A 14,568-nucleotide genomic window follows, 5' to 3' on the forward strand; every position below is an offset into this window, starting at 1 on the left:
GATGGGAATAAAGTTACCCAGGGATGACATTTTTCCGTAGGCCTGGGAGTTCTCCATTGGATTTTAGAAAATAAGCTCTGTGGTAAACAAACATTTATGATACTTGCATGTTTTTTTCACCAAGATAATCTTCACAAATGAACACCACTTCCAGGTTTTTAAAGCCTAAATGCAATAGTCAGAGGTAAAATTGCTAGGCTAAAACGAACCATACTGCCGTTGCATCACCACCAAAATGAGGCTGTAAAACTGTGGTTGGCACATTTTTGTATGACGATGTGAATTCTTATTCAGCCATTTGTTAGCAGCTATCTTTTTTAAGACAAATAAAAATTTCAAATTTCCCCCTGGGGCATTTGCTGAGGTATTTTATGTTGTCGAATAAATCCTGAAAGTCTTGTAAGCTTTTGTTAACCACAGACCTTATTTAAGGCTTCTAACTAAAAATCCATTCAAAAAGCCCAGTGACTAAAGGCAGTGGAATCCCTCATGCAGATTAAGAGTAGGAAATTGCCAAGACAGCCTGTCGACAAATGTTAGATAATTCCTAGTTCTGTTGACATAATGTTTTTTCTTTCCTCAGTTTTGGTTATTGTAAAATGGGTCTTAAATTTCACTCCAAGGTCCTTTAAAAACGTCTTAAATCTACTTTGCCTTTAACTGTACGAACCCTGCTAACAACCCACCTGTCCTTTGTCCTCTGCAGACTCATCTCTTCTGATCTCAGACTTTGAGCCGCAGCAGGCCACTGCAGAGGCCGGCACAGAGGACGAGTTTGATCCGATTCCCGTCACGGGCCGAAAGAACTCCCAAGGTAAGTCTTCATATTCTCCACCGGGAAGCACAGGTAGGTCGAGATTAGGATTAAAGACACAGTAATTGGTTGTTTATTTCATATTCCCCAGTTGAATGCTGATTTTCTAAATAACAACACAATCAGGTGCCTACACTTTTTTACACACTCAGACTGTTTTAAAACCAGTAAATGGGTAAATTATGCCCTCTCTTTCTCCCTCTCTTTCTCTCTCTCTTTCTCGACCTCTCTCCCCTCCTTCACTGCTTTGTTTGCTTGTTGTGACTCGCGCTCCTCTGCTTCTCCCTCCCTCTGTTTGCCTGTATTTGTCTCGTTCCCCCCTTCCACCTCCCCCCCTTGTCTCTCCGGCCAGTTTCAGGAGGCCACTCGCGCAGTAACAGTGGCGGCTCTGAATCCAGCCTGCCCAGCTTGGCCCGCTCCCTGCTGCTGGTGGACCAGCTCATCGACTTGTAGGCGGCTCCCCCCGTAGAAGCTGTAACACTGGATTATAGACTGGCATAGCATAACGGCAATCAACACTGTTGTCATAGCTAGCTTCCTGCATCCCCCGCCGCCCCAGCTGTCATCTCCATTCTAGTTCCTACAGTAGAAACGCCTTTCAGTGCTTCTTCATACCTGCCCTCTCCGCAGTATCAGTCTGGCTTCTCTTCGCCTCTCATCTCTCACCCTCTCGCTCACATTTTCTCTTTGTTGTCGTCTCTACTCTTCATGTGTCATCCGTCGGTTCAAAGAGTGGCCAGTTCACTAACATCATCCTTTCCAACGATTAACCATTCCATCTTTCTGTCAATCAGGATATATTCTTGCTATCCAGTTTGTTTGAGCAATATTGCATTATGTCTAATAGCAAACAATAGAAGATCATTGTTGTAATGTACAATAGGCATAGTTATAAGTGGTCGTAGTTATTATCGTGCACAAGTGAAATTGTCGTTGTTTGCCTTTTTAAATTCTCCTCCCCCAGATTTATTTGCACATTTTAAAGTAAAAACCATGGAAAACGTTAAATGGCCATTTAGTTCAGATGAGGTCAGTTTATTTCTACTATAAAAGAACACCTTGTGTCATGTAGCCCAATTTGCACAGTAGCATAAATGTTACCTCTGTCAGGGCTGTTGGATGGAATATCTTTAACAATTTAAAGCTGCTATAGATTACACTAAATAAAATTACAATCTGGAAACAAAACAGCCATAACCACGCATCCTACAAACACCACGCTGAGTGTTGACCGGACTGAACAAAGTGCCATAAAATAATCTGTAAATAAACTGCTAACTGGTGGAGAAAGTGTATCAGCTAAACTCCAAATATAACCACAAAACTAAATAAATTATGCCCAACAGACAAAGGAGCCGGAACAGTGACAGTAAGTTTTGGCATTGAAAATAAAATTTGGCACTGAATAAGGAAATACTGGCACTGAAAAAAATTCCACTGCAAAACAAAACACAGGCTTTTTTTTTTGCATTCTGCAAAATTTTCAAGGGACAATCATCACACCTTTTTTTCCCAGTGTCAGTTATGTCATACATTCACATCTGCGATAGCCATGGCCAGAGGCATTATATTTTCAAGTTGTCCATCCGTACTTCCGACTCTCGTAAATACAATATCTTAAGAACGCCCTGAGGGAATTTCATCAAACTTTGTACAAATGTTCACTTGGACGTAACAATTCACTGATTAGATTTTGTTGGTCATAGGTCAGAGTCACTGTGACCTCACAAAACATGTTTTTGGCCATATCTCAAGAATGCGTATGCCAGTGATGACAAAATGTCACACAAATGTCGAATAGGATATAAAGACGAAGTGATGACATTTTATAACCAAATGGTCAAAGGTCAGCTTCACTGAAACACATTTCTGGCAATTATCCAGCATCAAACAACAGCAGAAAAAAACCAGACTTAACTTTACATACTTGCTGTTTGGGAGCTCCAGGTGAACTCATGATAGACATTAATGTATGCTGTGCTCTGTGTGGTGATGCCCGAGGCTTCAGAGCGGACTGCATGTCCAGACGAGTGAAGTTCTGGCCTTAGTATGCAGATTATATGAATAAATCATGATGTCCTTGCCTTAAACTCCCACCTTACACGCTAAAACGATGACAGAAAGTTAAATCTGAAAAAAGAAAAGAGAAAAAACTATCAGCAAAAATAAAACAACCTCATACTGAAATAAAAGCGGCATTAAGAAAAATCTGAAAATTGTCATTGAAAACAAGTCCAAATCCATTAAAAAGAAAATAAAAGATAAATGATATTAAATCATTTTTAATACCTGCATTTTATTTTTCAGTGGAACTTTCTTTCGTGCCAATGTTTCCTTTTTCAATGCCAAATTTTATTTGTGATACCAAAACTTACTGTCACTGTTCTACTTCTGTAACCAATCTTATTTGCTAAAATTATGATCTTATTTTTAATTTTATCCTCGGGGCAAGCAAGAGATTGTTTTGGATTTAAATGATAAATCAGGGTCATTTAACAGTGTTTATAGCAGTGTGCCATATCAATAGAAAATGCATGAAATCATGAAAATAATTTGAATAATCAGCAGTAATAGGTAATAGTAGAATACAGTAGCTTTTATCTAGAAAGAAACCATTCATAAATATTCAGGTAATTTGTTGGCACTAACAGAAACTAATAAGACATTATAAAAAAGGATCTTTACTCATTTGCACTTTTTGTTTCAATATCAACTCAAAAACATTCATTCTGCATTGTGCAATCCTTCCTACATTCCTGTCATTTGTTCACTCCTGATTTATGTAAATAGATATCTGCAGCCCCTGCAGGCTCTTATCCAGACCATAGCATTGGTTATTCTTCCCGTGTATATATTGAGTCATTGTCATGAAGCTTTACTTGTGGAAAACATATTGCTTTACTTGTGAAATCTCATATATCCATCCATATATACTGTATATATACATATATATGTGATAGATGTATGACTGAAAATGACATTGTTTTCCTGTTAATAAATGTTAATATGAATAGAGTGTTAGAGAATGAATGTAAGAAATAAATATTAGTCTATAATTAAAAAAATATCTATGATTCTGACACCATAATCACTGAATAATATTGAAGAATACTCTATATAAATATTTCATTCCTCTTTGTGGAATTGTGTGTTGAGAAAGTTTTTTTTTTTCTTGGTTATATCTACTCAATTATTGTCAGTACATTCAAATGTATAGATGATAAATCCTAGTCTTTGTTCAACCCCGGAGATTAGGCTGAGTCCCATGTCTTACTCCATCCCCTTGTGAAAAGAAAGTGAGCCTGTGTTATGTTTGTTTACACGAACTGATGAAGGATTATATTTTTATTCAAAACCGGCGACAGTTTTCTGGAAAAGTGGGAGCTTAACCTCTTGAATCTTGTTTCATTTCATTGCTTAAACTAGAACTTTTTCTGAAAAATTGTGCTTCGTAAAGCTTTGTTTTGCTTTACCGGCTTTTAGTGATCACAGGATTCATATCAAAAAGCATGGCAGTGTTGTTGAATGTTATGTTCATGTGTGTTGGTATACAGTGTTATGATAAGTATGTATGTGTGCGTGGAGTCAGAATTGTTGGATGTGTTTTTCCAGTAGCCTACTTGTGTTGTTGTTTGCTGCAAATATGGCGACGGTCACGTTGCCATTAAAATCTCTTCTGAAAGCACAGCCCCCACGCACCCACCCCCTAAATTCTCTCAGGAAGTCAGAGCTACGTCTGAGAGTTGGATATTGGCTTACTGCTCCCCGGTCTCGCTGTCCGCTGAAAGTCTGCGCTCCATATTACCGTTTAGAGAATTTGTCTGATGAGGTTAATGTGTGAGGGGCTCTGTGATGTGTGGAAAGGTTGAATCTGCCAGTTTTGTAATGGAGACACAACACATTAAGTCAGTTGCCCAGGGATTGAAAAATCAGCTCCAATCAGCAATATAGATGTTTCTGTAGGATCAAACAAATTTATTTTTGCTTCCCATCACAGCGGGAAGACTACCTCCACCTCTTTGTTTCCATTTTTTCATATAATTAAGTGTTTTTTGTGAGTTCTACTTGAAATAGTCGAGATAAGTTTAATGAGAATTTATTGGGGGTTTTTTTGTTTGTTTTTTGTTGTTGATGTTTAATTTAGTATCGAAGCATAATAAGAATTTTGAATAATAAACCAATCCGTAGGGGGTAGAAATCAGCAAAGACCCCATGATACGATATCATCATAATACTAAAATCACTATACAATATTTTTGCAATTTTAAACATTTTGCGACATACTGAGTATTGTGTTAACTTATATTACAATACTGATTGTGTTGAAATTCAATACTTGATCCCCATGTCTCAATACAATTTTGCCATGCAAAATATCGAAATACAGTTCTTTTTTTCTCTTTTTTTTTCTCCCACCCCTACAAATCAGTCATATTGTGGTTTAATGGTAAAAAGTGCATAAATCTTAAAGGTCCTGTATGCGACATTCAGATCATTAATCCAGCAGCAAACCACTATTTGCTGTGAAACATAGAGTAATGAGCAGAGAATGGAGGCACGCTACCTCTGTGTGTGTTGCAATCTGAGCTTCTCTGTAGTTTGTTATAGAAAGCTGGTCGGGCTGCACGTGCATGATAGTGCATGTGTGTATCTCACTGGCTAGCTCACTGCTGTTGCTTTGCACTGCTCTCATTTGGCGGTTACCGCTCATATCGGGATGGCATCGTTACAGATGCCTAGAGCCCACACTCCGGTTTCATGCTGGCTAACATCGTTAGCTTTGTCAGCATTGTTGCTGTTGTTAAGCACTGTTTATGGAGTTGGCACCTCCATTCAGAGAACCGTGTGCAGACAACTCATACGCTCTGAATTTTGCATATAGCCCCTTTAGTTGGTTTTCATGAGCTAGTTGGATATATTCCACTTGCATAGTATTAAATAGAATGTGGTTACGTTCTGAATGGCGGAAGACAAGGCAACAGTATAAAATAAAAAACCTTAAAATTCAGACTCTGGGAAAAGTGCAAAAAGTACCCCAGCTGGCAACGAAAATCAATGGACATTAATATGTAGTTGAATGTCGCGTGTGATGTAGGGTAACATTAAAAAAATAATAATAATAATAATTTAATGTCAGGACAAAATTCTCATGCCAACTTTAATTTGCTGTAGAATACTGACGACAGATGACGCTGGTTACAATGCCCTCCAAACATCTCAAGTCAACATCATTATGACATCTTCTATTCCTTATATCTTACAACTAAATATCATTTCATGTCAAACTGTTATATTTTTAGTGTTCACAGAATTACACGTTGTGAGGATATTTAAAATACAACCAAAACACAACCAAAATTTGTCTTTCTGCTGTCATTCTGATATGTCGTGCCAGCTTGGATGGAGCCAGTTTTTGACTTATTCACATCTTCTTTAATAATAAAAAGGATTCAATTTAATTAATTAATGCACAAGACTGAGAGTATTTTGAGTAGAACTCCCAATTTAATTTTTGAAGTACATCCTTTTTTTTTTTTAAATAAATTTGCGAAAACTCAAAGGAGTGGCTGGTTTCTAAGCAACAGTCTGCAAGGTGTATTTACTGTAGGTGCTGCATGTGCAACTGAAGGCTTGTTTTATTTTTGATCATCCTTCTTTACGATCCTTCCTCTGAACAACTCAAGTCATTTGCAGTTACTGTTTGAACCTATGCAACTCCCGAGCTTTCTCCCTGTAGCCGCCAGTGTGCTGTTGTAATCGGTAAAGCCACGCAGGTAGTGACATTTGTCCCTGATGTGGAAACAGAAGCCCCTCATTTTCTCTGTTGTTTTGCCAAAAATGAAAGCTGTCGATTAACTGATACTATTGAGTGTTTCGAGACGCCTCTTGTCTTTATGGCCCAAACCTGCGTCAGAACTGTGGTATCGTGTGCTCCTTCTATTTTTGTGAGATAATTAAAGAATTATAAAGGGATGGCAAATAAAATACAAATGTGAATGTCAATGTGTTGAGTATTGATTGTCAGATATTCTTTGTTTGTCCAGAATATTGGTTGATATGGCTCAACAAAATTATACATTATGCAAAATGACTGTGTTCATAATGTTTTGTCAGTAAAAGGAAAAGTTTCAGCATATATTTAAAAAAAGAAAACTTAGATAAAGTTGGGCTGAGAACTACATGTTTGAAAATAATAAATCTGGGGGTGTGGCTTTAGAAAGATGTCTCAAGAAATGTCTGCTTCTGTTGACCCAAGTTTTTTTTTTAACTGTCCATTGTGATTCTGATCATGTTAAAGTGGTGCAGTTTATGTAGCACTCTTTTAACTGCTCTTCATCAGTCTTAAGTGCAAAGATATCCGAAATAAGTATTTTGGGTAAGATTGTAAGGGTTTAAATTATTTGTTAATTTATAGAAGATTTAATTGTGTAATGCACTAATCCAATTCTTATTCTACTCAGATACATTAATTCTACTCAGGTAAGACTCTCATGCCCCATTTAAATGTCAGTTAATTTTTTAATTTTTATATTTTTGTGACTATGGCTTTACTCTACTAGATGCTATCATGTTTCATTTGTCTTCATGGAGGTCTGGAGTCAGGAATACATCTGCAGCTGATTGGGTTAGGATCATTTCTGGAGCTGACAAATCAGTCATATTTATCTTACTGCAGATAGTTTTTCTCCAGAGAGCACTGACAAGTTTACTTTTCATCTGTGAAATGTCCAGCTCGGTACATATCTTGGTCACAACTTTCCAATAACCAAATTCAGATTGTCTTCATCAAAAATGTTTTTCATCTGTTCATGTAAAAACAAATATCCGTCTTGACCGATCAGTCATAACCGAAACTTAAAAATCAAGTGTAGGTCGAGCTATTTTTCACCTCAGCCATCTGAGTTTGCAGATGCAAGATATTTCATTCAAAGAACACAAGAATCCATACCATGTTTGCCACTTCAGTTTTTTTTCTCTCTACAACCCAACAGGATTTTGCATAGACCAGGTTATGTTTTTGGATTTTGATCCACAAGAAACATCGTCCAGAAAAAAACTGAACAGAATACAATACAGTATTACAACTCTGTACAATTACAACTTTATTGCTCACCACATTGGCAAATTGTCTTTAGCTCTAGCTTACCAAAATCCAAAAATAGTGCAAGACCTTGTAAAATTATAGAACAATTCTAGCAGTCTAGAAGTACAGCACACGTGAAGAATACAAATATCATAGATAGCAAAATATGTAAGAGATTCAGAGGTCAGCAAATATTTCAAGCATCTATCTTCACATCTCTCTTTCATCTTCTCCACATACAGACCTGCAGAGGGAGCTCAACAGTAATGCACTGCGAGCCGCTCGGACTGTGGCTTCTGTGCAGCCCACTGAGGAGAATCAGAGGCCGAGGATCCAGCAGACTGCTGATTGTGTATATAATAAACACATGTTGCCACCAGATGAGAGGAGCGTACCACACCACCATCTGATACCAGCTGCATCCACCAGCCTGCCTTTTATACCTGTGAACCAAGTATCCCAGTTCCAGCCCCCAAACAGCCCGGTCACTTCTGATGTCTTCCAGCTGGCCCCTTTCAAAACGCCAGGAAAAGAAACCAAGATGGCATTCAGCAGCACCTCCTTTTCTACATGTCATAAACCTGTTGAGACCTCAGATGTTTTCCTCCAGGCACCGTTTGGAAAGAGGCAGGAAAACACCAAAGCCGGCCCTAGTAACACCCACATATTTCAGTCTGGTACACAACAGATTCAAACCAGCAAACGGTGTCACCTGGTTCCAGTGTCATCACCTCCTGGTCCCCGGGCCCCTCTTCTGCACACAGAGACGCCTCTGCTCCAGCAGCCGGTGGCAGTGCACCGGGTCGTCTCCAGGATCGGTCAGCAGGCTGCTGTTGGGTCGGTAGCTGTGGGGCCTCTGCATTCCTGGAGCATCGGGGGAAGACCTCTGGATGACCCGTTCACTGCTGCACCTTTCCAGCCAAGATGCTCTCAGGGGAAACCTTGATTTATACCATCATCTCCTAAAATACGCCAAGACAGAGCTTTTTTCTCTAACTTAAGAAGCAGGCAAAGCAGACTTCAGTGGCAGTATTAACCAAATACCTAATGTAGCTTTACTCTTGTTATTACTGCAGTATTAAAATGAGTAAATTATCCTTTAACCAGTTATGTGCTTGTTTAAACTTAATGTTCTACCTCAGTCATGTGATTTGCTTTCAGTCCAAGTACAGCAGTGCACCATTTCAGCACTTTACAAACAGTTTGAGCTTGGACTGAGGGAAGTTTAAGGATTGGTCCTTTTTAAGCTCAATTAAGGACATCAAAAAGGGTTTTGTTAAAGGCCTAATCATTTTTAGTCAAATAATGAAGAAAAAGCATTTAGTGTGTTTCAAGCTTGTCGTATTTTTTAAAAAAAGGTCTGCATTACTCAGTCCTTTACAAACATTGCAGTTTTATTATTTACTGATGCTGTAATATTAGAAAACATTAATAGCTTAGAGATAAAGTTGCTGTTTTCAGTTTTAGTCTTTTATTAGAAACATGTCAGTCAGTTTGGCAGTGATTGCAGTTATTTCTAGCTGTTTACCCTTTTGTTTACATTTCAGTTACTAATTGTGCCTATGATGTACTCGTCGAGTTATTTTTCCAAAATGGTTGCAGGCTTCTACTCAGTATTCAGCATAGATGCTGTAAGAGATACCAGACTTTCTGCTGCAAGCCAAAGAAAATGTTAGAAATGTATAGACATAATGTGAAACATGTTTCACACAGTTTGAGGACATAAAATATTCTTGCAGTTATTACTTTCATATCAAGCACTGTAAACTCTTTATAAAGATCTTCATAAAAGACAGGCAAGTTACATAAAATACCAAATGGATGATCTAGAAATAGGTAGAGAGTCGCCCTGGAACCAGTATGATTTTGAGATTTGAAAGGACTTTGATTTCAAGCTCCATTTACCTGCTTTACTGCTTAATTGTTTGCAGGTTGGTGTTGCTATTTTCCAACAAACAGCACCAGTGTTAATGGACCCTTATAGTTCTCTTAAAAGGGTTTTTAACATGCTAATGTTGTTTGTCTTTGGTCTTTGTATTTTAAATGAAACATATCGTATCTGTGGTTTAGGTGACAGGTCAGAAGGGATTCTCACGAAGGAAACATCATCTCTACCAACTGACTTTTAGTGAGTTTCTCTTAAAAGAATATTTCATCCCACAAATGACCATTTGTATATTAATTACACACTCTGTTTTATGTTAAATCCTAGAAGAAAACTTTTCTCACATTCTTCTGGTAAATGGCAAAACCAACAACTGAGAAAATGCATAATGAATAGAAATAGGAGGGGCCATGTTTAACAATCACAAAACTACAATAAAACATCCATTTAATAACTCTCACACAGCTCATGCAGTGTAATCAAAGCCTCTTTTATCCAGTCGTATGCTCAATACTTCCCAAACAGCCCCTTCTGATGGGGAATTAGACTTAATGATAAACTTTCCTATCCTCTCTTCAAGGCTTTAAAACATTGTTGTATAAACAGTCTCATACATAGACAAGTAGTTCACCAGCGCCCTTTATACGACAGTATTTTAAATATTCTCATCTTATTGATGACTTTTGTGCATCCGAATTAACCATTTAGCTCATGACTGGATAAAAGACTCTGTTTATTTTCCACAAGTTATTTGAGAGTTTGTAATCAGATGTTTTGATGTTGTTTGCTGTGGCTAAACGTGAACCCCTACGACTTCAATTCATCAAGAATTTTCTCTGTTTTTGGATTCTTCTTTCAATGTGAAGGCATACGAGAAAAAAGACGTTTTCTTCATGAATTCAGTGTGACACAGGGTGAGTAACTGATACACAAATGGTCATTTGGGGTGTGAACTCTTCCTTTAAGATAATAAGATCTCATTTAAATGCTTTAATTTTGCTTTATATCTTCTCAAAGATAAGGATTTTTTGTAAACATGCTGCCTTGCCTTGCTTACAGCATTTGTATATTTCTATATTATCTGGCAATTAATACTGGACATTAGGAAATGTCAGTGAAAAAAAAAGCATTTAACGGATTTTATTAAAGGTTTGTAAACACAATGACATCCTGGTCATTCACTATTATAATGCACACACCCTAAATTATGAGATTTGATTCAAGTTGATTCATTGCCTTTCTCTGTTTTCTTTGAGATGGGACTCACTGTTAAGATATTTTTCAGAGGCAGCCCTGCAGGGTATTGAAGAGGCTAAGATGTTGTTTAATGTCTCTTATGTGTTGATAGAGTTGCTAAGGTTTACTTTATGTTGTTGATGCATTCCTACTCCTCTGGACTTCAAAGATGCAGACAGTGTTGTTGCTTTGGGTGTTACTGATGCTGTCCTTGAATTTGAAGCAGCAAGGCCAAATATCCAGGAACATTTTTTTAGTTTATCTTCATTATACTAGATTATACAGATTAAAGAACATGCAAAGGTAAAATGGAAAAACACTATAAACACAGGTGTGCAGTTGTCATGTCAGACTGAACCCTCAATAAACCTGCATAAAACATTTAAGTCACAACTCAAACCTCTATCTACTTAAGGAGGAAAAGGGAAAGTTGAGCTGCTTGTTTTTTCTTTAAAGTGTCATGTGATCTTAGATTTAGTAAGAGATGGAGAGCGCATGGAAAGAGAGGAGAGTGAGCCAGGTTGCGAGCTGATTTCATCACAATAAACATGTCAGGGTTTGTGTATGTAAATGGAAATAGATAAGTCCGAGGCTTTCCTGTAAATTAGTTCAAGGTTGTGTGTAAGCTGCACTGTGGTTCATAAACTTGCTTCACTGTGGAGCTGATTAGCAGTGCGACGTCCGTGATTGCCATTGTTTGTGCAGCCAAGGTAGACTGTGCCACAGGCCAAGATGAGGCCGCTGCTAAGCATATTTTCCTCCTGAAAGTTATTCATCTTCGGTGGGGTTGCTTTTTAGTAGAAGGAAGATTGATTTGATCATTCAAATATTGAGAACGTTTTGCATCGTTGTCCTTTTGGAAATGAGAGAATTTAATATTGTGTTATATGTTCCTCATGACAAACAGTAAAAAAAGACAAACTGCCAACACAATGCTGGAAATGGGAAAAAAAGGATTAAAAAAAATTAAATGGCCTTAGGCTATGTGAATACCTCTTCCAGAGCCCCATAGCATCATAGTTGGATTTTGATTTTATTGTCTGCCTTGAATCCGACTGCCTCTGCTTCTGGCACTTCTCTCAGACACACCTCCATTAGCTCACTGCCCACAGGACTGCAAGTCCGTCTGCATGCGTCTGTAAAAGCATTTACAAATGCTGAACAAACTAAGGAAAGCACATGGAAAAGATATATTAAGATTTATTTCAGTAGATCTGAGTGGAATAAGAGTCAGCTGACTTGTCTGCTTCTATCTCTTGTTGCATAATCTCAAACTCTGAAAATCAAGTTCCATTTTATTTTTCAGTTAGAGAGAGTTTATACACGTCTTAACCAAAATGGAAACTATTTACTCCAAACTGCTTGGGGTTATAAATAAAGTAAATAATTATTTATCCTTCCTTTAATCTGTCTACATTCTAGCTGTTTGCACATTTTCTCCAATGCTAGTTTGGAAAGCAGAGCAGTCCAGATGTGCTTTTCTCAGCAAATTCCTCCAGTTTTTCCATCAGTAAATAGTGGTGACCAAAATATCTTTGTCTGGAGACATTTGAGTGCATCTTTACCTGGTGTAACAACCATCTCAACCACAGCTCAAATCCTTTTGTCAGAGATGTAAGGCCTAATTTCCTTGTTTGTCTGTAAATCAGAGCTTTCTCCTGCGATGGCTGTGGATAGCTGCCAAAATTTTTCTGAGAGCATTGCAGGCATAAAACCAAACTTAGGATATATAAAATCCTTTTAAAGCAAATACTTCACCTAAAGTAAATGCACTTGTCCTACTTTATCTTGTATTTATCGAGTATTTCATCCCTCAACTGATCATTTGTATATCAATTATTCACCCAGTGTTATGTTGGTTTCATGAAGAAAACTTTGTTTTTCTTGCATTCCTCCATGGCGAAAATAGGATCCAAAAAAAGCAACCGTCTAAATGAAGTGAGGGCCATGTTTAACAACAGCAAAACTCAACAGCAAGCCTCATTTATCCAGTTGTATGCTCAGTTCTTCCCAAACACACAGGAAGGCGCATTAACCATCCGTGAGTGAGACTGTTCATGTTTTAAATAAGATTCTTGCAAAAATGCATGTGTTTGGTAGGTAGTATACGACCGGATAAATGAGACTTGGATTACACTGCACGAGTTGTGTGAGTTTGTAAACAATGGCGGAGTGTGTTACTGATATACAAAAGATCATTTGGGGTGCTGAAATATTCCTTTAACAGCTTTAACATGTCTGGTCATATTCAGGTCTGATTCATTTCCATACAAACTGTGTAATCTTCAAAGATGATGCACAGTTTAAGGCCCTGCACGCTCACACAGGTGTTTTCAATTCTTTCTGATTACACCTCTGCTCTCTTGGGTGGAGCTACAGAGAAAATTACATGACGTCATCAAACTTTATACAGTAATAAAAGTCTCTATTTACTATACAGTGCACTATATTTATCCTCCATTTTATTTTAAAGTGCCTCGCAAATTATCCCCACAGCAGTCATTCTGACTTGTCATAGCAGGAAAAGTGCACAGTTGACATAAGTTTCTCCCCGTTTCATGCAGGATATTTTGACTTGACAAAGTAGAAACAACACAGGTGTAAAAAATAAGAAAATGAACGATGTCTGAGGTCGATTTAGCTGCTTTGATTTCTGGATCCTTGTTTTGTGCATGCTTGCTCACAGTCACTCTCACTGGAGCATTTTAAGAGAGAGCAAACCATCGTTAGTGTTATCAGTAACAGCTGTGCTTTTCCTGCTAGGACAAGTCCAAATGTCTGCTGTGAGAAAAGCCTATAACATTAACAATTCCTTGGTACTGTTTTAATATCCCGATTACTCGTGACAGTGTGACAAAGCCCCAGCATGACAGGCATCTTCTTTTTGTTTTTGTGTTTGTTTTAGTTTTTTTTTACAATCAGCTCGCTGCTAATCAAGCTAGCTGTTAGGCCTGCTAGCTGTCTGGAGCAAATGTGTTGGGAATGATTCATTCAAAGTACCTGGTGGGTAATTTACGGTTTTTACTCTTACAACTCCTATTTGTATGTTACCTTGATTAATTATTTTGTTGTGCTTCCTTTGAGAACAAAATATTGTTCTTTCACTTTGTTTCCTTCTGGCATGAATCAGTATTTGTCAGCTAGTTTATTTATCTGTGAATCCAGTTTCAGTTATCTTACAATACCTATGGTCTAACTCTTTTTCGTGGAATCACATTGTTTTGCAACACTCTTTTCACAGTTTGACCATTGCTTCCAGTAAAACCTCAAAAGCCACCTACTGTCTTCAACCTTTATTGGAGGTGTGTTCAGCTGTCGCTTACATGCACATTGAGGGCAGAAGAAAACCTGTGGACGTAAAGCACAGGTAGGTACAGCATTTAAAATTGTGGTTGTAAGTCCTTAATTGTTGTCACTTATTCTGATTCCGAGAACCTGTGATTATACCTTAGTTTCTGCAAACCACAAATACGTTAAATTTGCACATTTCATACATAGCCTTGTCATATCAACATTTCAAAAATGACGTAGTATATGAGCTGACTTTGG

General features: G+C 37.8%; 1 protein-coding gene across 3 annotated transcripts in view; it reads left to right on the plus strand.

The window, feature by feature from the left end:
* LOC121959458 (AP2-associated protein kinase 1-like) overlaps positions 1-10,177 on the plus strand; it is a 28,151-nt gene extending 17,974 nt beyond the window's left edge. For 2 of the 3 annotated variants that reach the window (XM_042508734.1, XM_042508735.1), the window contains exons 19-20: positions 707-814; positions 8,141-10,177. In XM_042508734.1, the coding sequence (XP_042364668.1) occupies positions 707-814; positions 8,141-8,844 (812 nt within the window). In that variant the 3' untranslated portion in view covers positions 8,845-10,177. Of the gene's footprint in view, positions 1-706; positions 815-1,166; positions 2,490-8,140 lie in introns of those variants that run through there. The other variant, XM_042508736.1, reaches the window with a different exon arrangement.
* Positions 10,178-14,568: the final 4,391 nt, after the last annotated feature.

Source organism: Plectropomus leopardus, chromosome 20 (assembly GCF_008729295.1).
Source record: "Plectropomus leopardus isolate mb chromosome 20, YSFRI_Pleo_2.0, whole genome shotgun sequence".
In the NCBI taxonomy this organism is placed as follows: domain Eukaryota; kingdom Metazoa; phylum Chordata; class Actinopteri; order Perciformes; family Serranidae; genus Plectropomus; species Plectropomus leopardus.